We start from the raw sequence: 22,740 nt of genomic DNA, 5'->3' as shown, positions 1-22,740 counted from the left end.
GAGTATAGTATCCGTATATTAATGTGGCTCCTAGGGTCCTTCTTGTTATACCCTCTCAATGCCACTCACTTGCCATTTAGGCTTTGCAACAATATACTCTTACTCCTTAGCCTCCTTCTTCTCCGGTGCCCCCTTGTCGTTGCTGAGCTTATCTGCACCCTGTCTGCACTTGTCGGTATTCAACACACACACACCTTAGCCTTTCTCTTCTGCACATAATGTCTTTGCTTCAAATGGTGCGTGTATATTATACAGTGCGTGGTAGGATTGTACTGCACATCCCAGTGCGCCTCTCTTACACGGTTGGCTGTAATTTTGATGCACTGATGTTAGATAGCCTCTCCCTTTACATCTCCATAGGGAGCAAGGCGTCAGATACAGCGCTTTACTTATTTGTTTCCGTGACAAGGTCCTGCGTTGGCCGCTACCACGCAGGTCTGCGGAGCGGCTTGGAGGAGGCGTACGGATAGTACGTGCTGGCTGGCAGGGGAAGGGGCGCTCCCCTTGGATTGGCGTAATGCGAGCCGTAAACTTCACTTCTGAAATCCCACGGCGGCCGCTGCTGCTCAGACGGAGCGGCTTGAGCAGGGCTGCCCGTCAGGTGCGTGGGTGGAGGGCCTGGAGGGGGGGGTGGCACTGTGACGCTGGGGAAGCAGAGCGGCCTTGGGGTCCGGTGTGTCACTCACCGGACTCCTGCTAGGGGTCCCTTTGACTTTCTTCACGCACGGTGGCGTCAGATCCTCGTCGCCATTGTTAAAGAGCACACGCAAGGTCATGAAGTATATTTCTATAAGTATTTATTGTAAGCTAAATACTTTAAGGACCCCCAGCTGCCCACACACAGCCTGATCTCTTTCAGGATCCCATCAACTGCCTACACATAGAATCTATATAAAAGTAAACACCTTCAATGTTGTCCTGTCAGAATCCTTATGAGCCAACATTCCACCTGGCTTCACTAACATTCCACCTGGCTTCACTAAGATTCACTGCCATTATTCACTTGGCATGCAAACATGCCAACCTGCCTCAAGTCGCATCATAACAGAAACGTTATCTATATGCATGCGTGCAAGCCAATATTGTATCATTTCTGAACAAAAAGTAATCCGCTCAGTTTGCCACTCCCCCAGTCATCAATATGGCGCTCGCTACATGAATTACTCATAATAGAAGGGACCCTCCTTGACCACCCCGACACAACTCCCTGACCCCATTATTGTGTGGGTCCCTCATACCGGGTGACTTTTGGCACCTAGAGCACCAAGTTTTGCTTTTGCCTACTATATAGGAGCTACTCGGTTCATCTGAGCTCTTTGGAATCTCCTCCTGGTCAGACCTCAAGTGCAGACCATTCCTAACAGTGTTCCAGATCTGTGTTAAGTGCCTCCACCTATTGAATTACATAAAATAGGACAAAAACACTGAACTGACAAATTTCACAGACTCCTTTCCTGTTAAAGACACGGGCATGGAGACTGGAAAGAATCTCTGTGATGCCTGTGGGGCAATTCTCAGTTAACAATAACACAAAGACATCTGTGAAGGTGTTTGCTGGGCAGTTTTCTTGCAGCCATCACTTCTATGGCTTCTTTTGTCACACAGCCTCCAGTCAGACCTGTAAATGACATAATGCCAGTTTTCCTCCTTGGGGGTACGGTGTACTCTAGAACCCCTATCTATATATTGTTGATGCAACCCTCGACCAGTAAATAGGTCTTTCTTCAATATACAGTTTTGTCTATTCTTTTCCTTAGCACATCACTGATTCCTAAATTCATAGGGCAGCCCCCCTCATGGGACTTCATTCATTATGCATTGACTCACGTAATGCCAGTTTTCCTGTTATTATATTATTTGAATCAAAAGAGATCCTAACTGAGGTCCCTCTCGGACAGGGACTCTGTTTGTACCACCGCTGACCTGAAAAAAGGTCTACACCTCTCCCATCACAAAGTCATTTACTGGAATCCCTGTCAATCACCCACCTACTAAGAAACAACTTCTCCCAGAGGATATCATACTACCATCTACAGTCAAGCACCCTTCACTGCAGTTCAGGACCAACTAACCATTCAGCATGACCTCACACCCGGAACTATGCAGCTGAAAGCTTGACTCCTGCATACCCAGGCAGCATTGAATGTCCATTCCCTGTCCAGAAAAATGTGGGAAAAAGCATTCTTGGACTACCAAATGACATGGGGTTTAAATCATGAGGCCCTTAATCTTCTATATTTGGCAGACTTGCATTGGGCCATTTTCCCTTGAGTTAGGAAGTTGGCTTTGGCTCGATTATATCTCTCACTAGATGATTCCCCATGATGCTGCTTATTTTCTTTTCTTTTGTTTCTAGGTCCTTCGACTGGACATCTACCCAGACGTGTATGTGACTGATACTATGTCTCCAAATTGTTCGTTAGGTAGTGTAGTGAGTCTTCAACAACATTTAGTGTGGCAGATGTTCCTTTTAGTAATGCATGACTGTTCCTTCCAACACAGGATAGCCTCCTCTCCAGCTATGACTAATCCTAAAGTGATTGCTGTGGTTGCTGCTTGAGTGTCACATTTGTTTCACCACAGATTACTGGATAATTCTGTGATTGACAGAGTGCCTATTAACTCGAAGTATAGCAAACTAAAACCCAGCTATTGCCGTTTTCCATAGGTGGACGGCCCGCTGGTGGCATGATCATGGCTTGTCTTCTATGTGTGCTGTGGAGTCACTTGAGGAAATGCTGCCTCAAGTTCACTCACTTTAGTTGGGTGCCATTTAGGTATCGTCCTTTGCTTTGTTCGGCATTTCCCCATCTGAGTTTTGAAGGTGCCGAATGGGATTCCCCCCTTCCTCTCTTGCTAAATCTGGATGTGATGCGGGTGCTGCTCCTAGAGCAACTGTATCCATAGCATGTGCTCTAATTGCGACACTGCCTCCTTGGGTTTTCCTAATGCGGTCTAGTGTAGGGGTAATTTGTCTCTCTCTTTGGAAGAAACCTAACTAGATGTTCCAGTGGCATAATTCGTAATATGAGAGGCCCATGTCTGGCAGCAGATGTGGGATATGTTGCATTGCTCCAATACCATATCCTGCATAGCTAATTTAGAATCCTCAGGGGTAAACCTTTCAAGTAGCAAGTTACTAGCCAAGCATAAAAGGTCACTTGCCCCCTCAGTTGTCCACATATACACAGCATACGATTACATTTTCGCCAAGAGCCAATAATCGCATGCAAATGTACATTTGGTTGCCTAAGAATACCTATAAGGGTCTTGCTCTAAGCCTTTTTTTTTACGGAAATGTTTTAAGTAGGAGCTTCGATGTAAATGGAAAGTGTCTTGCAGGCAGTCCTCCATTTTGAGTCAAAGTAAACTTAGTGCTAACGTTTACGTCAGCCCAATCTGCCAACCTTCTATTTACTGTTATGCAGCATTCGTTGTTGGAGCATCAATGTATAATGGTTCTACTATTGTACTATCTGTACTAGTTTTTTTTATTGGTTTTTAAAAGGCAACAGAGAGCTTGTACAGTATGTGAACTTTTGGGCAGGTGCCCAGCACCATTTCAAAAAAGAACAAACCATCATTCCCTAAGATATACACCCACCCCCACACCCCCCTGAACCTTGGTCTCGGGGGACCGAGACTGCTTGTCTCCATGTAGTGTCCTTGGGCAACTCCGACCGGGCTTAAAGCTGTCGGTGAGGAACCAACTCCTCCGATTCTGTAGCAAAATGTCATGTACTTTGGCCTGTTTCGGGCCGGGTCAAGAGCCTGTGTGATCCTCCGGGCGAGTCCTCAGTGTGGCCAAACGCCTCCATAAACTGTAGCCAGACCATCTCTATCTGGGCACTTGAGCCCTGAGTCGCCTCTGTGAGTCTTTCCATGAAATAAATGTCCTTGGCCACTGCAACCCACTCTCTTCTCGAGGGTAGGGAGGCCCTTTTCCACGTTCTAGCCTGAGCTGCTCAAGCTGCCAAAAGTAGCGAGTGTGTTGGGTCTGGGAGTTTCTCCCAATGTTCCTCCCTTAGCTGTACACCAAACTTTAATAGGACTGGGTCCTGTGGGTAGACCCCCTCTCCCGCCTCCTTCAACCAGCTCAGAACCTCCGACCAGTATGCTTGCACTTTCTTACATGACCACCACATGTGCCAATAGTTGGCTTTCTCCCCACATCCGTGCCAGCACATCGGGACAACCTCTGGGAACATCTTGGAAAGAGTGATCGGGTCATACTGCCACCTATGAAGGAGGTTAATGGCATGTGTCTTATATTGGCAGGAGATAGATGTCTTGAATGCCCTGCTACAGATTCGTCCCCATAAGCCATCATCTATTCCACAGCCCAGGATCTTCGCCCACTTACTTCTAAGGCTTTTGGTTGAACCTTCTCGGCGGATCATGAGGGCTCCATAAAGGAGGGAGATGAGGCTTTTCATATCTACGTTGGAGTCTAAGATTTTTTCAACTGGGGTAAGCTTTCTTTGGATACCTGACTGAGTAGTCTCAAATATAGGGGTGGGGAGAGTTTACCAATTCCCAGGGCCGCCTCTAGTTCTTGAATGGTTATAAAGGTTTCACCCCTTACCAACTGACCGACTCTACAGAGTCCTGCGTCGAACCAGGACTGATGATGTTCATGGCCAGGGATTTCTTCTAGTTCTGGAGTGGACCAGATGTGGCTCAGTGGGGAGGGCCAAGTGGTCACCTGTTCTCTAGTCCCCTTCCCTGCCAGTGCTTTCCACATAGTTCCAAGTATGGGGTGATTCCTGATTCTCTTGGGTAATTTCTTCAGTGGAACCCATAACCGTTCTCCCACCGTGACTGGGTGGAGGTAGAAATTTTCGAGGTAAACCCATTGTTTGTTGGGGTCCTCCCTGAGGTGAGGGGCCAGTGCCCTGAGTTAGGACGCTCTATGGTATGTTCACAGGTCTGGGAGAGATACTCCCCATCTTTCCTTGGAGTAAGTGAGGGTCTCATATCCTATCCTGGGTCTCTGACCTTGCCAGATGAATTGGGTTATACGCTTTTTGGCTTCTCTGAGGTAGAGCTCCGGGGCCTCCAGAGGGAGCATCTGGAAAACGTATAGTACCCTGGGGAGGAGGTTCATCTTTATGGCATTTATCCTTCCCATCCATGAAATTTGCCCCTTCGCCCAGCCCTCCATGTCCCTGAACAGTCTGTCAAAGAGAGGGGGGTAGTTTGCCTGGCTCAAGTCCTCGTTAGGTCTAACTATATTTATCCCCAGGTATTTTATACCCTCAGCGCGAATTTGGAGGCCCAAGGGAGTCAGTTCGGCTAGATTCCTTTCCGTATGTCGGGTGAAGGGGAAGATCATGGACTTACCTATATTTACCCTGAAGCCGGAGAAGAGGCCAAATCAAGCAATAACCTGCAGGGCGGCGGGAACAGACCTGGTGGGGTCCTTTAGATGTAGCAGAATGTCGTCTGCGTATAAACCGAGTTTGAAGGTTTGGTCTCCTATGTCTATTCCCAATACCATCGGGAGCCTCTGAGGTATTCTGCCAGTATCTCCATGGTCATGGCAAATAGGAGGGAGGAGAGGGGACATCCCTGCCTTGTCCCTCCTTGGAAGTTAAAGGTGTATGACAGGTGTCCATTGACCGTGACTCTAGCGGATGGGGCTACATATAGGACCTTGATGGCTTGCCTGATCCCCGCTCCGAAGCCCAGCTTCTCGAGAACCCCATGTAGGAACCCCCAGTCCACACGGTCAAACGCCTTTTCGGCGTCGATGGCCACCAGGACCGGGTTATCTCCCTTCGGTGCCGCCTCCCTCATGACATGCAGAGTCTTACGAAGGGTGTCGCCCCCTGTCTCCCCTGTATAAAGCCCACCTGCAGAGTGAATCAGCCACGGCATATGGCCATCTAACCTTGTGGCAATGATCCTCGTGAATAGTTTTGCATCCACGTTCATGAGTGAGATTGGTCTATAAGAACAACAATCTGCTGTATCCTTCCCCTCCTTAGGGATCACTGTGATTAGGGCTTTACCAAAGGATGGGGGTGCCCTCCCTGTGGACATAATGTTGGAGAAGAGGCCTGCCAAAACCCCGCCAGCTGGCCTGAGAAGGCCTTGTAGAAGCCCGCTGTGTACCCATCTTCTCCCGGGGCCCTTCCCAATTTAAGACCTGATATTGCCTTGAGTACCTCCTCCTCTGTTATCGGTGCGTCCATGGTGGCTGCTTCTGAGAGTCCGAGGGTGGGGAGGGTGACCCCTTTGAGGTATGCGTCAAGGCTCTCCTTTACTGCACCCTCCTCTTTCCCGTATAGGGTTTCATAGAAGCCGGCAAACTTCTCAGCTATACCGTCAGGGTCTGATCTTTCCCCCTCTTCACCACTTCCTATTCTTGCCACCCATCTGTCAGCCCTCTGACCTCGGAGTTTGGCTGCCAGCATAGCATCGGCTTTGTCGCCTTTCTCCAGTGAGAGGATCTCCGACCTCAGTCGGTGGGCTAGGAGGGTCCTTTCCCTTTTTTTGGAAGCCCCTTCACTAATCAACCTGACCCTCAAAGTTGCCTTCGCCGCCTCCCATACTATTTCCCCGGTCAACCTCACCAGTGTCATTATGCTCAAAGTATTCCCTGATCGCCAAAACCAGACCACGTCTCTGAGGAGGAAGTCGTTACATCTCCAAAGGGATTCCCTGGGTTTTAGGCCCGATATGCTAATGTCCGACCAGACCAAGTCGTGGTCTGACCAGCTGACCGGGCGGTTCTCACAGGCATCTATCCTGCTCATAAACTGGTGCCCCGTGAACAGGTAGTCTATTCTTGTCCTTGTACCATGGACGGCAGAGTGGAATGTGTATCCCCTCCCAGTTGGATGGAATTCCCTCCATATGTCCACCAGTCCCTGCTCCCACATCAGGTCCCGAAATCCTCTGTATGATCATCCTCCCCTGCTACCCGGTGGGATGGCCCTGTTGCTATTATCCAGTTCTCGATTCGCCCACATATTGAAATCTCCCCCCATGATGAGGAGCCCTTCTGCTTTGGCCATCACCTCATCCAGGTCTTCTTGGATAAATTCCATCTGGCCTACATTGGGGCAGTATATGATGGCCAGGGTGACTCTGGAGTTATGTAGGTTGCCCGACACCACCATGGCTCTCCCATCATCCCTTTCCCACTGGGTTACCTTTGTGAGCTTTTGGTTCCTATGTAGAATGATGCCAACCCCTCCCTCTTTTAGCGTTGCCAGATGCCCAGAAGATCTGGCCCACATGAGATCCCGGGATAGCCCTCTCCTATTCCTTCACGGTTCTGGTTTCCTGTACGAAGCAGACATCTACTCCCGCATTTTTCATTTTCTCCTCCAGGGTATCCACTCTTCCTCTGAGGTCCACTATCGAGGCCTGTATATCGGTGCGGATAGCTTTTATCTCCTGCAGAATGTCCTTAAGGTCATCCTTGGTGAGTGCTGCGGGTGGGGGTTCGCTACCTGCGGGAACGGCAGAAGCGTTGGAGGGAAACTTTTGCCCCAGTGACTGGGGGACGCTCCAGGATGTTGCTCTCCTAATGCTTCCCGATGCGGAAGCTCCAATCGGGCTCACCTATTGGGGATCCCGGGGCCCGCCAGGCAGTCGCGGCCGGGGTACCAAGTTCCTAGCTTTTGGCCTGGTTGTAGGCCCTTTGGTTGTGCCGGGATTTCTGGTGGGTTTTCGTTGCTCTGTGCCTTGGCCTGTTTCTGGGGGCGGGTCTCAGCTGTGTAGACTGAAGGGGAGTGAGGTGACGCTGATGAAGTGCCCCCCCCCAGGCTGACTGGTCTCGGAGATGGGGCCCCGGGGAGGCCACAGGGGGTAGTATGGAAGGGGGGTGGCAGCGCCCAATCTGTGACTCCCCACCGGCCCGCCTCCACCGAACGTCTCCTCACCTCCGCCTGATCGTAGTCCTCCGGGCAGGCCAATAATGCAGGCCCCGGCTCCTCCTTTCATTGGTGGCGCTGTGTGTGGGTCGCTCCAACGGTCTCTCCGCTTGGGGATGAGCTGGGGGCCCCCGTGCAGCCCTGGTCTTGGGCTCTAGACCTCCCTTCAGGGGCCCACCTCAACCCACGTTCACCAAATGCTCTGTGCGGGTGGTGGGCCAAATCTGTGATGTGTGTGAGGCTGCAGCTTGGGCTCCCAGCCACCTGGAGGGCTCTGCTGATGCAGGAACTCGGCCCCAATACGGCCACGAGGGGCCAGCGACGTGGTGGCGCTGCGTGTCTCCAGGGACCTCGTCCCGGACGGGAAAGGCCGCCGGAGTCCTTATGTGTGGCCGTCCTGAGGGAACAGTTAGATAGGCGAGGCGGGGGGGGGAGCCCATCCCGCGCTTCGGTGGGGGAGTCGAGTGAGCCTGCTGGATGTCGGCCCCCTCTCCTCTGCTCAGGAATACAGTCCTAGGGGGGGCCCGGTACCCCCCACCCAGCGCCGCTGGGCTCCCACCGATCTCAGTCCTGGCGGGGTTGGAGTCCCCACACCCCCCGCCTCCCGCTCTCGACCTCCGCGGGCGCTCCGTGAGCGGGGTGGGGGGGTCCCTCTGTGCCGCAGGCCTCCGCAGAGTCCCTCGAAGGGTCAGTAGCGCTGTCGGATGGGCCGCACTCTATGTGGCAGGTGCGGGCCGGTCCAAGCCGCAAGTGTTTCTCGGGGGGGCGGGGGCCTAATCCTGGCGCATCGGCCCGGGTCCGTGTCGGGGAAGCTCCTGTGGTGCGCTGTCTCGGTGGAGCCAGTCTCCCGATGCCCTGGTCCGCTGGGGCTTCACTGATTAATCCCTGCCGGGGATTGTAGCAGCCCACTAGGCCCTGCGGGGGTGGAGGAGCGCGAGAGTCACACATCCTATATGCTCCGCGCCCCCTGGTGGTCTCCATCTGTACTCGTTTTATGTATACCTTTTGTAACGTTATGTTATCTCAACAACCATTTTAGCTTCTCTCAGGTGATGAAATGGGGGAAACTTCTTTAAACTAAATGAGAGTTTTCAAAAATGCTTTGAAAAAACTGTTTGAGGTTCTATATTGTGGATTTTAAGCCCTAAACATTGGGTGTGAACTGTCGTGATTGTATTCATACTCGGCTTGTCAGAACCTAACCTCCCCAAAGATGGTCAAAATGCTGAGCTGGGGCTGTGGCAGGTTTTGTTGCTGAGAATGTACCTGCTGCAAGTCTTTGGAGAGAGTTGGATCTAGGTTCTCAGCACCAAAGAAACCTTGACGCCTGAGCACTTGACAGTTGTACTGCTGCAATAAGCAAGGGAAAAGTGAGAAACTGTAATATTACACTGTGCATATAGTGGAAAAGTGTGAAAAAACGCGAAGTCGGTGGCCTACCAATCAATACAAAAGCCTTTCAAGAATAATGCATAAATCCAGTAGAAAATGACATACAAGTTTTACCTGAAATGGTGTAGGAGCTAAATTCATGAAGCAAAAGGGAGCAGAAACATAGGGGTAAATGACCCAGGATCAGTATCACTGAGGTGAGTATGAAAACAATAGAGCCATATCTAGGTATTTGGTCACTTTAAAACCTCAACCTATGAGCAAAGTCACAATGCAGTAGCTGCGGGGCAGAACAACGCAATTTAAGAACATAGAGTAACATAAAATAGGCAAAGTCTAGTAGAAAGTCACAATATCAAATGTGATTCAAAGTGGCCCTGCACAGCGCACCTCCGCCAACTTGTTGACTGTATCTTATCAGCTGGGATGCTGATAAACGCCCAAAAATCAAGCTTACCACCAAGCCAAAACCTTCCCGGGACCATTCTGAACACAAATAAGTCAATGACTTGCCTTTCGCAGGAAAGGCACACTCCCTTCTGGCTTGGAGGTTCTTTCTATCAAGCCAGTTGATCCATAACAGTACACACAGTAATGAGATGACAGGGAACAATAGTATCATGCATTTTCTTCATTGCGTTCATATGCCTACACATACACCCTCTGCAAGAGTGGCTTGCAATTCATTGCTCTCTAGCAACAGGAGAGTGGGACAATCTACTGATTGTTTTCCAAAAGGAGGTTAAAGACATTATAGTGTTATATCTACTGGTGATCAACCAAGCTTTAGACAGTTTTCAAACGCTGCTCTACCACAAGAGCATCCTTAGAAACGCAGACAACTCCTGTGTCTTGCATAAAAAAACTGGGTAGAACACACTCACAAAACGCTGTTGCTACTTGTTCAACAGATATGGAGTTGGTGCATACACAGGCAAGCGTGCATTCAAGCCCAATCATGTGCACAGTTGTCTCAGACAGCTTAAGGAGCATTAGTGTGAACTCCCCACGGATATACTCTAACAAATCTCCACATCATGCGTTCATCCAGACATAGGGCCTCATTATGAGTTGGGCGGTGTGGGTAAAATGCGGTGGTAATAACGTTACCACCGCATTACTGCACCGCCCAACTATGAATTTGGTAGAAAGTTGGAGGATTCACCTCCAGCTCGAGGTAAATCCGCCATCTTTCCTCCAAATGTCAGCAGAATTACCACTGCGTTAAGTTTGCTGAAATTCCCCATGGAGTCCTATGGACTCCTAACACCGCCACTTGTAATCCGGCAGTAATACTGCCAGATCAAGTACCACCAAACTTGTAATGAGCCGCATATGCTATTTTGTAACTAGTACAACTGGCAAGTTCAGTCTTTGCGTCCACATAGGTTCCCTCAACAAAGTACTAAGAATGAATTGGTTATGAATATTTGACCATGTTTTACCAGATTATTCTCCTACACATTCATTCACAAATTATTCCAGGAGAGCGAGACGCTAATCTTCGGGCTCCAAGTGTGGTATTTTCACCTCCCTTACTTGTCACTTCTGCCACCATTCAAATTGATATGATATGATAGGTTATTTATAACGCGCTTAATACCGAGAGGTTTCTAAGCACGGACTGAACCTCTGGTGTTCCTATTCGTCTTGCTTGCAAGGCGAGCATGTTGCCCCTGAGCTATCCTCCCGAGACAAAATGCATCCAATACACAAACTATTGACCAAACAAAATTAACAGATAATGCCATTGAATGCACAAACTATGAAATTGGCAGCCTGGCTACTGAGGTCCTAGTTTGGTCACTTGAACCTGTCTCAACAGTGCATGGACATAAGACATGATGCAAGGAAACCAAACATAAGACATTGCTATATCAGTAGGTGGAAAATATTTGTTATATTGTGCAAAAGGAAACCAATGAAGCCTGTTGATTTGTATATGGGCAGCCAATGTCACCTACCTCCTGTTTCTTTTAGACTCTGTGCTATGATAGAATTTTGTCCAGGTGCATTTAGCAGCCCTAGCGGCATACACCACCTCGCAACAGTCACTGTCTTGGTGGCAGGTACCAGTGGTCCAAGGTTTTATGTAAGGAGTAAAATGCAGTAGATCTGCCTTTGGGGATCTAATTACAGTCCTACATATACTTATGGGTCCCCCTTTTGAGCCTATGCACAAAGCTTCCCTAAAGGACCTCACTTAAAGTGGCTTTCCTCATAGTGATCACTTCAATTAGGATAGCAAGCGAACTCCAAGCCTGCGCAGTAGACTAACCTTTTGACACTATGCACAAAAATAAAGTTGTATTTATAACTTGCCCCTGTTTTTATCGAAATGCATTTTCACATGTCATGCAAATCACTATAGATTTACCAGTTTACTGCTTTGCGTATGTCAAGTGTGTGATGTGCCTTTTCCCTCTCTTGTCTCCAGGTCTTGGCAGAAATGTTCTTTTTCGACAAAACAAAATCATTGAGTAAACCCAGTTAGTTCATTGTTTCTTTTGGAACAGGAAGGGGGTGGGGGGAAACCCAATCACCAAATCTACCATTGCAATGTGGATTGTACTCTTTATTCAAGTCTGCTATACATGGTTACACAAACCATTTCCTTTCACTCCAAAGCTCACTCAACAAGGAATACTGTGGCCACTTAAGGTTTCATTGCAAACGTTCATTGGACGTAATTTGCAAATCAGCTGCTTGGAGTTCAGTTCACACAACATTATTGTGTAGACACACAAGCAAGATCAGACTCTCTGGTGGAACAGGTTGTACTTACTTAAGCTTTTATTTTCAACTGTTCCTTCTCGTCAAGCTCACGCTCTATGCAAAGCATGTGAGTAAACAGATTAACAAGCCTCAGAAAGTGAATATTATTTACCCAATTATAGTCTTTCTGCGGCTTTTATCTGTTTGAGGTCACATTCACAAATCATGCCTCCCCACTTGGGAGCAGAAACACGCACACGCACCCATCCCCTCAAACAACGCTGTTTATGCCCTGTCAGAAAACTAAACAATCGATGGATGTGAAAGTGTGAAGGATCATTGATACCTGTACACAAAGGATGGGGATAGTGTGACAGGAATGCCCATGTCGACACACTTTAAAAAAAAAAAAAAACTTGCCATTCACACATTACGGGAAACACATGTTCAGGAGGGGTGTTACAATTCACAGTTTTAGCAAGATACATCTTTAGTCACTTTATACACGATGCAGGGGGTGAGATTTGGAAAAAAGAGGGAGGGGGGAAGGAGGACACATCGCACCGAGTCATACAGCGGGACTTGGTGCATTCTCAGTTCCTTCATCCTCTTCTGCTGCCAGTAAGTATGCCCTGAGGGGGGCCCATATGTCATTGGGCCTAGCCGTGGACTGGATCCCTCGCACATATGTCTCTTCACTTTCTTTTGTGTGAATTAGATCAAGTAACCAACTTTTGTGAGTGGGGGGTTCTTTTGATTTCCATTTCCTAAGGATACTCCGTTTAGCCACAGCTCCCCCTACTGCGAATAGTCTGCGAGCTTTAACCGAAGCCTTGCTGATCTCTCCCAGAAGGTATTTCAGTGGTGTGAGAGGAATGTTCATGTTTAATATGTCCTCCATGGTGTCTGCCACTTCTGTCCAAAATTGTTTAATTGGTGGACATTCCCAGTACATATGGATGGCTGTTGCTTCGGTTGTGCCACATTTGGGCCATGCTTGTGGTTTGGTAGGGTCGAACTTGGAAATTTGTTTGGGAGTTATGTCGACACACTTTTAATTTGAAAGTAAACCACTTTACATTCTCCAGACCAACCACTAAATGGACTCTGTAAAGCATGTAACTAAATAGACCGAAGCATAGAAAGACGTTTACTGGATAAGTAATATCTGCTATACATTACACACATGATTTATCATTTTTACCAAACTTGCATTTCCCTTTACTCACTGTAGGCCAGATAGCAATGGGGCTATACCCAGCATTTCCGCTACTTCACTTTTATTCCCTAAAAACAGGCAAATTCTACTGACAAAAAGTAGGAAACAGCTGATGCATAGGTACCTTCTCCCTCCTTGCACCCACACAACTCCACAGATAGGTTTATGTAATTGGTACTATCGGAGCAGTGCCACTGGAAATTCTCCTAAAAAAAATAAATGTCCCCTACATGGAATGGGAATTCATATTGTACTTGCTTAAAATCATTTTATTCCTAACATGAAAAAATAGGGAATAGAATACTTGCTTTTCAAAGTTTCATGTGAAGTCCTGATCTCATCCTATTCTTCTTCTCCCTTGCTCCTTTCTCTGGCACTGTAGTTAGCATAGCTCCCATCTGCCTCTGCTCCTCCTCCCGCAGCGCATACTGAGGCTGCATTAATAATACCAGACAACCCTGATTTATATTAAGGTAGGCAGCAAAGTCATCTAGTATCTGTATTGTGACCATTCTTTCCTGACATGCGACTCCCACCTTTCTCTACTGTGCGCCATTTTCTCCATCCAAAATCACATTTAATTTATGTCTCTTTGCAGATGCTCTCACGAGCAAAGCCTGCTGTCGGTGCAGATCTGCAGCAGGGTGATCAACGCAAGAAGAAGGGACGCAAGATCCCCAAGCTGGAGGAGCTGCTATCTCTAAGGGACTTCACAGGAGCCATAACTCTGCTGGAGGTAAGGGGCCACAGCTCTGTTAGAAACTTAAGGGGGCTCATCCTCTGGTACCTTTTGGTGGACAGGAATTGTGAGAGCAGCTGTCTTCATGAGGGCTTTTGAAAGGGTTAAGAGCAGGTTGTTTGTTATGCTGCACATAGACCTTCTATGCTCCTACATTGACCTTCTTTACAGGTTTTCCGCTATCACCCTGGTTTGAATAATGCATGTCTGTTTATCTAGCACTCAAGATGTAAATATGTTAATCGAAGATTGCAATCATTTGCAGTAGCATCACATGTTCATTCAATCAAAACTGCGTCCACCTCATTTTATATTAAGACATTGTTGCACAATATAAAACTATTCCTGTCACCCTTAGTTCAAGACAGCCATACAATCCCTTGTGTTATCACACCCGGTGTCAAGACTTGATGGTCGCGAGGAACAAGAATACCTCCGTCCCTAAGCAACCAACAGCAAGAAAGTAGTCACTTGCTGTTCGAGGATTAGGGCCACAGGTGGAGAAACAGGATACCCACGTGGTCCAGATGACTGCTGTAAGGGAAAAGGAACAAGTAAGATTAGGGACACACAAGACAAAACTATACAGTATTACACAAAGTAGAAGTGACACCTACCAAGAACCACTGAATGGAAAGTCCTAAAGGGTGGGGTAATGTCTGTTCCCTCAGTGGGCTGAGATCATGGAGGCCAGAGGAGGAAAAATGGAAAGCCACACTGGAAACCACCTGAGTAGGATTCCCCTGGAGGATAAAGCTGGAGCACCAAGTTATCAAAGAGTCCGGGTTTGACTTTGCCAAAAGAGTTGACTAAAGCTGATCCAAGGGACGGTCCGTGGTCTGTAATTCCAAGAGTCCAAAGAGTCCAAACAAGGTACCAAATATGGAGTAGCCGAGAAATCTGTAATACGTAGTCCGTGGTCAAAAAACAATAGTTCCAGGCAACAATGACGAAGAGGAGTCTCCAAAACGGCGTAAGCAAACAGTGGAGAAGCGTTGTGTAGCATTCTGGAGCTCCTTAAATACATGGTGACATGGGAGTGGGACGCCTCCAGGAGATCACGAGAGGGTGTCGGCTTTATGGTGCATGGTGCCTGGCCTATGTTTAACGACAGTCGTATGCTGCAAAAAACAAATGCCATCGGACCTGTCTACTGTTTACACACTTCATGGAGGCAAGATCCTGTAGATTCCTATGGTCGGTGAATACAACAACCTGATGAGTGGCTCCAAGAAGATGGTGCCTCCAGATACTGAAAGCTTCTTTGATGGGCAGGAGTTCTTTCTCCGTAACTGTGTAATGCATCTCAGAGGTGTTACATTTGTGTGAATGGAAAGCAATAGGGTGTAAAGAGCCCGTGGTAGGACCTTTCTGGGATGGAACGGCCCCTATAGCAAAGGAGGAGGCATCAGCCTCTACTATGAATGGCTGCTCTGGGTTTGGAAGCTGAAGAATGGGGGCTGAGGTAAAGGCGGTTTTTAGTATGTCAAATGCTTCTTGATGTATATTGGTCCAGAGAAAGGGAACCCGTGGACGAGTAAGAGCTGTAAAAGGGGCCGTAATGTCAGAAAAACCAGAGATAAACCATCTATAAAATTTGGCGAAGCCAAGAAAGGACTGCAGAGCTTTGACAGATTTGGGCACCGGCCAATCTAAAACTACATGGATCTTGGAATCATTCATTTATAGCCCACCTGGAGATATGTGAAAACCCAAAAAATCCACTTACTGGACATGAAACGAGCACTTCTCAGGTTTAGCATAAAGTGAATGTGACCGAAGACGCGAAAGGACCTCTCTTATGTCCCATGTGTTCTTGCATGGATGCTGAGAAGATCAAAATGTCATCTAGGTAGATGACCACGAAAGTATCAAGGATATCATTGAATATGTCATCCATAAAACATTGGAATGTGGCGGGCGCGTTGCTTAAACCGAAGGGCATGACGGTGTATTCGTATAGCCCTTAACGTGTACAGAAAGCCGTCTGCCACTCATTGTCATGAACTACAGAACATGCCCCTTTTGGACTTCCTGGTCCTTGTCACAACGGGGCTTGCACTCCATAATACTCCCAACATGGTCGTCCAGCATGAAACCCCTTTCTCGCTCCACGCGCTGGACGTAACGTATTCTATTAATAGACCATGCCTTCTGCGGCTCCGCGCGTCTCAATGCTATTGCAAAGTAGCGATCCGACGTGTGTCCCGTAGCTCGCGGTATTGTTTCCTTGTACTTGTCTGTCTATCCGTTCCTTGCCCCTTCCTTTCCTCCTATTTCCCTGGACTCGTGTGCTAGTTGCACCTTACCTAGTTCCCCGGATTCCTGGACCCGCGTCCCGGAAACTGAATGCACTCTGGAGTCGGAAGAGACTCGGGCAGCCTTGTTCAAAACCAGGTCTGTCCGCAAGAAGGCAGCGACCAAGGACTCCAGCAAAGAACAGACCCAGGTGAGAAGGGGGGGGGGACTCCTTGACACTCATCTCCCTTGCGCACCCAAATCAAATTGTACGCTCCCCTGACGTCTAGCTTGGTGTAAACCGATGCGTGGGTTAATCGGTCTAACAGTGGGCCTATCAGGGGAAATAGGATATCATTTTTTTATGGTGATGGCGTTCAAGCGCCGATAATTGATGCAGGGACGTAGGTCACCCTCTCGTTTCGGGACAAAAAAGATAGGACTCGAGGCAGGGGAGATAGAATGACGTATGTGGCCCAATTTCAATGCGCTTTGTATATACTCTTTCAATATCTGTTCTTCCGAGGTTGTTAAGGAGTATATTCTACCCTTCGGTATCTCTGCATCAGGAACCAGATCAATGGGGCAGTCATAGGATATATGAGGCGGTAAGGTCGCTGCACAAGCTGTATCAAAGACGTCATGGTATTCAGTATATTCTGCATGAATCCCAGAAACCAAAGAACCCGCTATGTGTTGTTGAGTATCTATGTCCATGGGAGGAACCTCATCCATGGTGAGTTGTGCTACCGCACCCAATAATTGAGAAAGCAAAGCCTCATTCCCCAGGGGAGTGAGACACATGGATTGACAATATGTTGACTCAAAAAACAGATTGCCGGAAGCACAATCAATCACAGGATTATGGAGCCTAAGCCACAGGATTCCTAAAATGATGCCAAATTCTGGTGTGGCTATCAGATTGAAGGTAACCAGCTCCCTATGGTTCTCTTGAAGTGTCAGAGATTAGGGAGCAGTCTGTTGGCAAATAGGACCTGATATTAAGGCTGTGCCATCCACTGCTTGCACTGATTCTGGTCAGGCTTTAGATTGCAAAGGGAGATTCAAGGAAATGGCTAATTCATTATCTATGTAGTTCCCTGTAGCACCCAAGTCAACAACAATCTGCACCGTGTGGTACATGTCAGGGGTATAAGACAGGACAGCTGAACCATAATGGGTTTGTTTGATAGAACCGTAGGCATAGTCATGATGGGGGTCTGGTCTGAGCTCGCCCGTGCCCCCATGGTTAAGGGCGAGCTTTCCGAAAACCCGGAGGCTGTAGTCTGGGTCGTCTTGGACATTCCCTGACGTAATGGTCATTAAGGCCGCAGTAGAAACAGACATTCTCTGTCCTTCTAGATTCTCTCTCTGCAGACGTAATAGGACTACAAACCCCCCCTATCTGCATCGGTTCTACTTGAGACTTGGGTACAGCTGACCTGCCAGAAGAAAAACTCGCCTCTGTTTTTCTTTCAGCACGTCTGGCGTCCACTTGGAGGGCAAGATCGACAAGGTCTTGATATTTGGAGGGTAGTGATGGTACCACCGCCAAAGCATTCTTCGTTGCATCACTCAAACCTTTGTAGAATACAACCGCTTTCTTATTTTCAGGCCAGGAGGTCTCCACAGCCAATTGATTGTATTGGGTGATGTAATCAATGAGTGACGTTTTCCCCTGTGTTAAGTTTAGTAACTCCAGATCGCGTGACTGCGCTTTGTGCTGGGTATCAAACACTTTGGTCATCTCTGAGATGAGTAGATTGAAATCGTACAAAACTGGATTATCTTCTTCTAACAATGGATTGGCCCAGGTAGCAGCTATTCCGCTCAAATGTGATAGGGTGAAGGCTGTATTAGTTGTTGAGTCGGGAAAGGATTGAGATCTACACAAGAAGTGGAATTTACATTGATTAAGGGATGTTCGGAACTTGCGGGGATCTCCATGCAACTTCTCAGGGGCAGCCAATGGGAACGGGTCAGGGACAATGACTTGTGTAGGTGCAGATGGAGGAGTCTGGGAACTGCTGGGCGTAGGTTCCGGATTCCCGAATTCCGGATCTGCGGGTAAGGCATGGCGTTCGCTTTGAATGGTATCTAAGCGTTGGTGAATCGCCGCCGTGGCGGCAGCCATATCTGCCCGCAGAACTGAAATGGCCTGGACTAGAGCAGTCCCTGGGTCTGAACCGGAGGGATCCATGTTCCGGGTGACAAAAGGCTTCTCAATCTGTCAAGACTTGATGGTCGCGAGGAACAAGAATACCTCCGTCCCTAAGCAACCCACAGCAATAAAGTAGTCACTTGCTGTTCGAGGATTAGGGACACAGGTGGAGAAACAGGATACCCCCGTGGTCCAGATGACTGCTGTAAGGGAAAAGGAACAAGTAAGATCAGGGACACACAAGGCACAACTATACAGTATTACACAAAGTAGAAGTGACACCTACCAGGAACCACTGAATGGAAAGTCCTAAAGGGTGGGGTAATGCCTGTTCCCTCAGTGGGCTGAGATCAGGGAGGCCAGAGGAGGAAAAACAGAAAGCCACTCTGGAAACCACCTGAGTAGGATGCCCCTGGAGGATAAAGCTGGAGCACCAAGTTATCAACGAGTCCGGGTTTGACTTTGACAAAAGAGTTGACTAAAGCAGATGCAAGGGACGGTCCGTGGTCTGTAATTCCAAGAGTCCAAACAAGGTACTGAATAGGGAATAGCCGAGAGATCCGTAATACGTAGTCCGTGGTCAAAAAAACAATAGTTCCAGGCAACAAGGACGAAGAGGCGGCTCCAAAACAGCGTAAGCAAACAGTTGAGAAGCGTTGTGTAGCATTCCGGAGCTCCTTAAATACATGGTGACATGTCACGTGATTCCTAAAGATGCGTTACGCGTCACGTGACCATTGCGTTGGTCGGTGGAGGCTTGAGCGTTGCTGGATCCAATGAAAATGCGGTGGTCCAAAGAGGCGCGGCCATTACCGCGGCAACCCGCGATGCCGTGCCATGATAGGCTGATGAATCTGTTTGTTGTTGGGGAGTACGGGCGGCAGGGGCCATAACACGTGGTCCGGTGAAGGTCCAGGTATTGTACCAGTTTGATGCCCGTAATGGTTGTTTACCAGAGGTGGCCCGATATTGCATTGAGAAAACACGCCAGGGGAGCCGCCACTTGAGATAAAGGCGATGACCCCTTACATGGCGTTTTCTCCGATGGCCTCCCCAACCCCTCCCACCAGCAGAATATTTAATCTCAAGAGGGGGAATGGAGATTGATCTAACGTGAGAACTAGTACCTAGTCTGGAACATGGTCGAGAAGGAGCACAAGGCTGGGTGAATGAACGTGTTGTAGGCATGACACCCGGCTGAGAGGGAATGGCGTCATACTCTTTGCTGGCATGCCCGCTGTAGCCCTTCAACTGGTGAAAGTGCTGCATGATCCAGTAGTCAGTCTAATAATGGACCTTAAAAGATTTTAACACCTCTCCTCCACCTTAAAGGAGCTGCTTTGTCTACCAGTACTAGCCAAGATCATATTTAAGACGGATTGTGTAGTTCTCTGTTAGAACAACAACATTATTTTCTTGTGGGTAAAAACTGTTTTTAATTTTTTTGATGATATAACTTTTTCTGCAAAAAGGAGAGGAAACCCCCAGCACTCGTCTCACCTACCCCTTCCTGCCTTTCTATATACCTAATCCCAAACAGCCCCCCTCCCGACTCCCTCATCTGCCTGCTTGCAGTAAAAACATGCAGTACAAATTTGGCTAAAAAGTGGTGTTTTTGCTCATGACCAACGTGGTGAATAACAATTGTATTGCACCTGAGGGGTTGGAAACTCTGGTGCCACCTTACCTGGCTGTGATACACACCATCTATAAAGGCCAGCTTGATTACAGAAGCACAAGATTGCATAGTTGAGAACAGAAACCATGTTTGAAAGAAAAAAAACAGAAAATAGGCTTTTTCTTGTTATGCGTCGGTTGGTACTATAAAATACCATCCCCTTGCCGCTAGCATGGCTGCGTCATACCTGCAGTACAGGAAAGGAAAACCCTTCTGTTAAAGGAATTCCTCAAATAGCACTGCAGGTGTGATAGGTGGACTTGCTCATGGCCACCACACAACCAGCTGATTTTAAGACCTTACCTCTTGTGCATCACTTTGTTGCTTCTTATCTAGGTTTCTACTTTATAAGTCTTACACTAACACACATGCCTTAAACAAAGCGGTCAGTAGTCCACTTTATTTGATTAAGGACAACATGCTTATTGAGCCTGGCCACAGTCCAATCCAGATGGTCATTTTGGGTGGCTTGCCTGTGTATGGGACATGGGCAAAGTGGGAAAGTGGTGGTCAGAGGGCCGCAACGTGGGCCATTGGCCACTTTGGGTGGATTGGTGGGGCCCTGGGAATGGTAAAAGGGAATGTCTAGTTCAAAGGGGTCAATGGCCTGGGGTGGAGGACATAGTCACTGAACATCTTGGGTGGCATGACCATACACTGCACCTGACCCCACACATGCCTTCACAAGTGACATGCATGTACCCAAAGTTCATTCAGGACATGATGAACAAAAGACCTAAGGCAAATCGGAAGCGGGCCAGACTGGTTGTTAGGGAAATGTACACTTTTTGCAACTTTCTCCACATTGACTTCAGTGAAGCCCCCACCTTATTTGTTATGGACTTGATTTTTGGTTGTGATGGCTTTTTAGCCTCACTCTTTTGCCTTACTCATGCTGTTTGGGGTGCTCTTTGTAGTCCCTATGGCTCCCTGTGCAGGAAGAGTTTCTCCCATTTCTCTTTACTTTTGTAAGTTTTAATGTAGCACAGCCCACCTTAAGTGAAGTGCTGCAGGGACACTTTGGGCCTCATTAATGTTTACCCGGTATGGTAAAAATCACAGTAAAATTGCCAGTAAATCCAGCACCAGCATTTTTACCGTACTGGGGAAACACAAGTTTGCTGGTGGGGGCCACGGATCTACCTCTAGGCCTGACCTGCCATTAAATCAGGCCCACACTGGCAAAAAAATTACGCAGTCCTATAGGACTCCATGGAATGGCAATTTGTCCCTACTGGTAACACCGTCGGATTTCCCGGTATTACTGGGATATTCCAGGTGGTGGAAACGCTGGTAGTTTGCTGGTATCCCGCTGGAATTACCGTAAACTTGTAATGAGCCCATTGTATCCCTTTTCCATATAGGTATCTTTCGCTACCCTTTTTGATGTGCACATATCATGTCAGGCTTATGGCTATGAACCGATTTTCATTTTCCTTTTAGGGCTCAATACCGTGCACCAGTGTTTCTTTCCACAATTATGTGTTTTTGAGTACCATTTCCTCAAAATGGCTGCTCATCAATGCCATGTTTGTGGTCCTCTTTTTTTAGCCATCTTTCTGCTATTTGAGGCTGGACATTTTCTTGAATGGTCATGCATTATCACATGGTTTAGCCATGGACTTCCAGTCAGTGCTGTGTGATTCTGAACTGGGTCTTAAGGCCATCTGGCACCAATCCACACTTCAGCCATGAGATGTCTGTTGCTGGGCAGATATTGAGCATTTGGCTCTCTATGATTGAACATCCACCTGGATGCTTCTAATCCCTCCTCGAGGGTCTTCCCAACCTATGCGACCCTCTGTCTTTCCATTCTACCCTCTGGTCCAACACACTCGCGGGGCACACCATGGATGCTCTTATCTCCTCAGACACCCCCCCCCTCTCAAACCCTCTCACCACTCCTCTCTCGTGGACTGACCACTTTCTGCCCTCCTCTCACATGAAGCTCTCTGTCCCCCAGGCGAAGCCCACCCCAGCACTGCCACCTACCTCATTCTTCCCATGAAGCGCGTGTCAGTAGAGGCATTTGCCGCTACCTCCTATGCCTGCGGCTGACTCACACTCTGACACAGCCCTCTCTAACCTGCATCTTACTATCTCGAACACTCTGGATGTCCTTGGCCCTGTCATGATACTCCGTCTAAAGCCTACCTGCAAGTGCAACTCTTTGTTTGACTCTGACCTCGCCACCCTGAAACGCAAGTGTAGTTTGGCTGAGAGGAAGTGGAGGGCATCGGGTGCATCCTCTGACAAATTGGCCTGCCGCCTGCTTCAAAGGCAATACAGACATTTTCCTGTCCAAGAAGAGAGCCCACATCCAAGCCTGCGTGTCTACGGCCTCTAACTCGGCCAAACTCTTTAAAATCTGCAAGGCGTTGGCCAATCCTTCTGCAGTCTCCACCTCTCCTGTTCCCTGCCAGGCCCTCTGTACGGCTCTGGTTTCTCACTTCACCGCTAAAACTCAGGACCTCCTGTCCTCTCTTCTCTTCCTCTCCCTCTACCCCTCTTTGCCCCCATCTGGACGCCTCTCCCTCCTTTCTTCCCAACCACACCCGACAATGTTTCTCGACAAATCCAATGTATGAAAGTGTCGTCCAAGCAGGTACTCCCCTGCTTCTCCAGATATATTAAAGACCACATTGAAACCGTTGCTCCAGCCTTGACCGATTTCTGCAATCACTCGTTTGCCACTGGAACTTTACCACCTCC

The 22,740-nt window shown here is 48.2% G+C and overlaps 1 protein-coding gene across 2 annotated transcripts in view; it reads left to right on the top strand.

Moving 5' to 3' along the window:
- Nucleotides 1–22,740, top strand: part of IFT56 (intraflagellar transport 56) — a 1,056,475-nt gene that overhangs the window by 56,611 nt on the left and 977,124 nt on the right. For both annotated transcript variants that reach the window (XM_069652706.1, XM_069652707.1), the window contains one exon: nucleotides 13,811–13,948. In XM_069652706.1, the coding sequence (XP_069508807.1) occupies nucleotides 13,811–13,948 (138 nt within the window). The remainder of the gene's footprint in view (nucleotides 1–13,810; nucleotides 13,949–22,740) is intronic.

This window comes from Ambystoma mexicanum, chromosome 3p, assembly GCF_040938575.1.
Source record: "Ambystoma mexicanum isolate Mex_15411 chromosome 3p, UKY_AmexF1_1, whole genome shotgun sequence".
Classification (NCBI taxonomy): Eukaryota; Metazoa; Chordata; class Amphibia; order Caudata; family Ambystomatidae; genus Ambystoma; species Ambystoma mexicanum.
The sequence above is the reverse complement of the archived record's forward strand: the minus strand, read 5'-3'. Positions and strand labels throughout refer to the sequence as shown.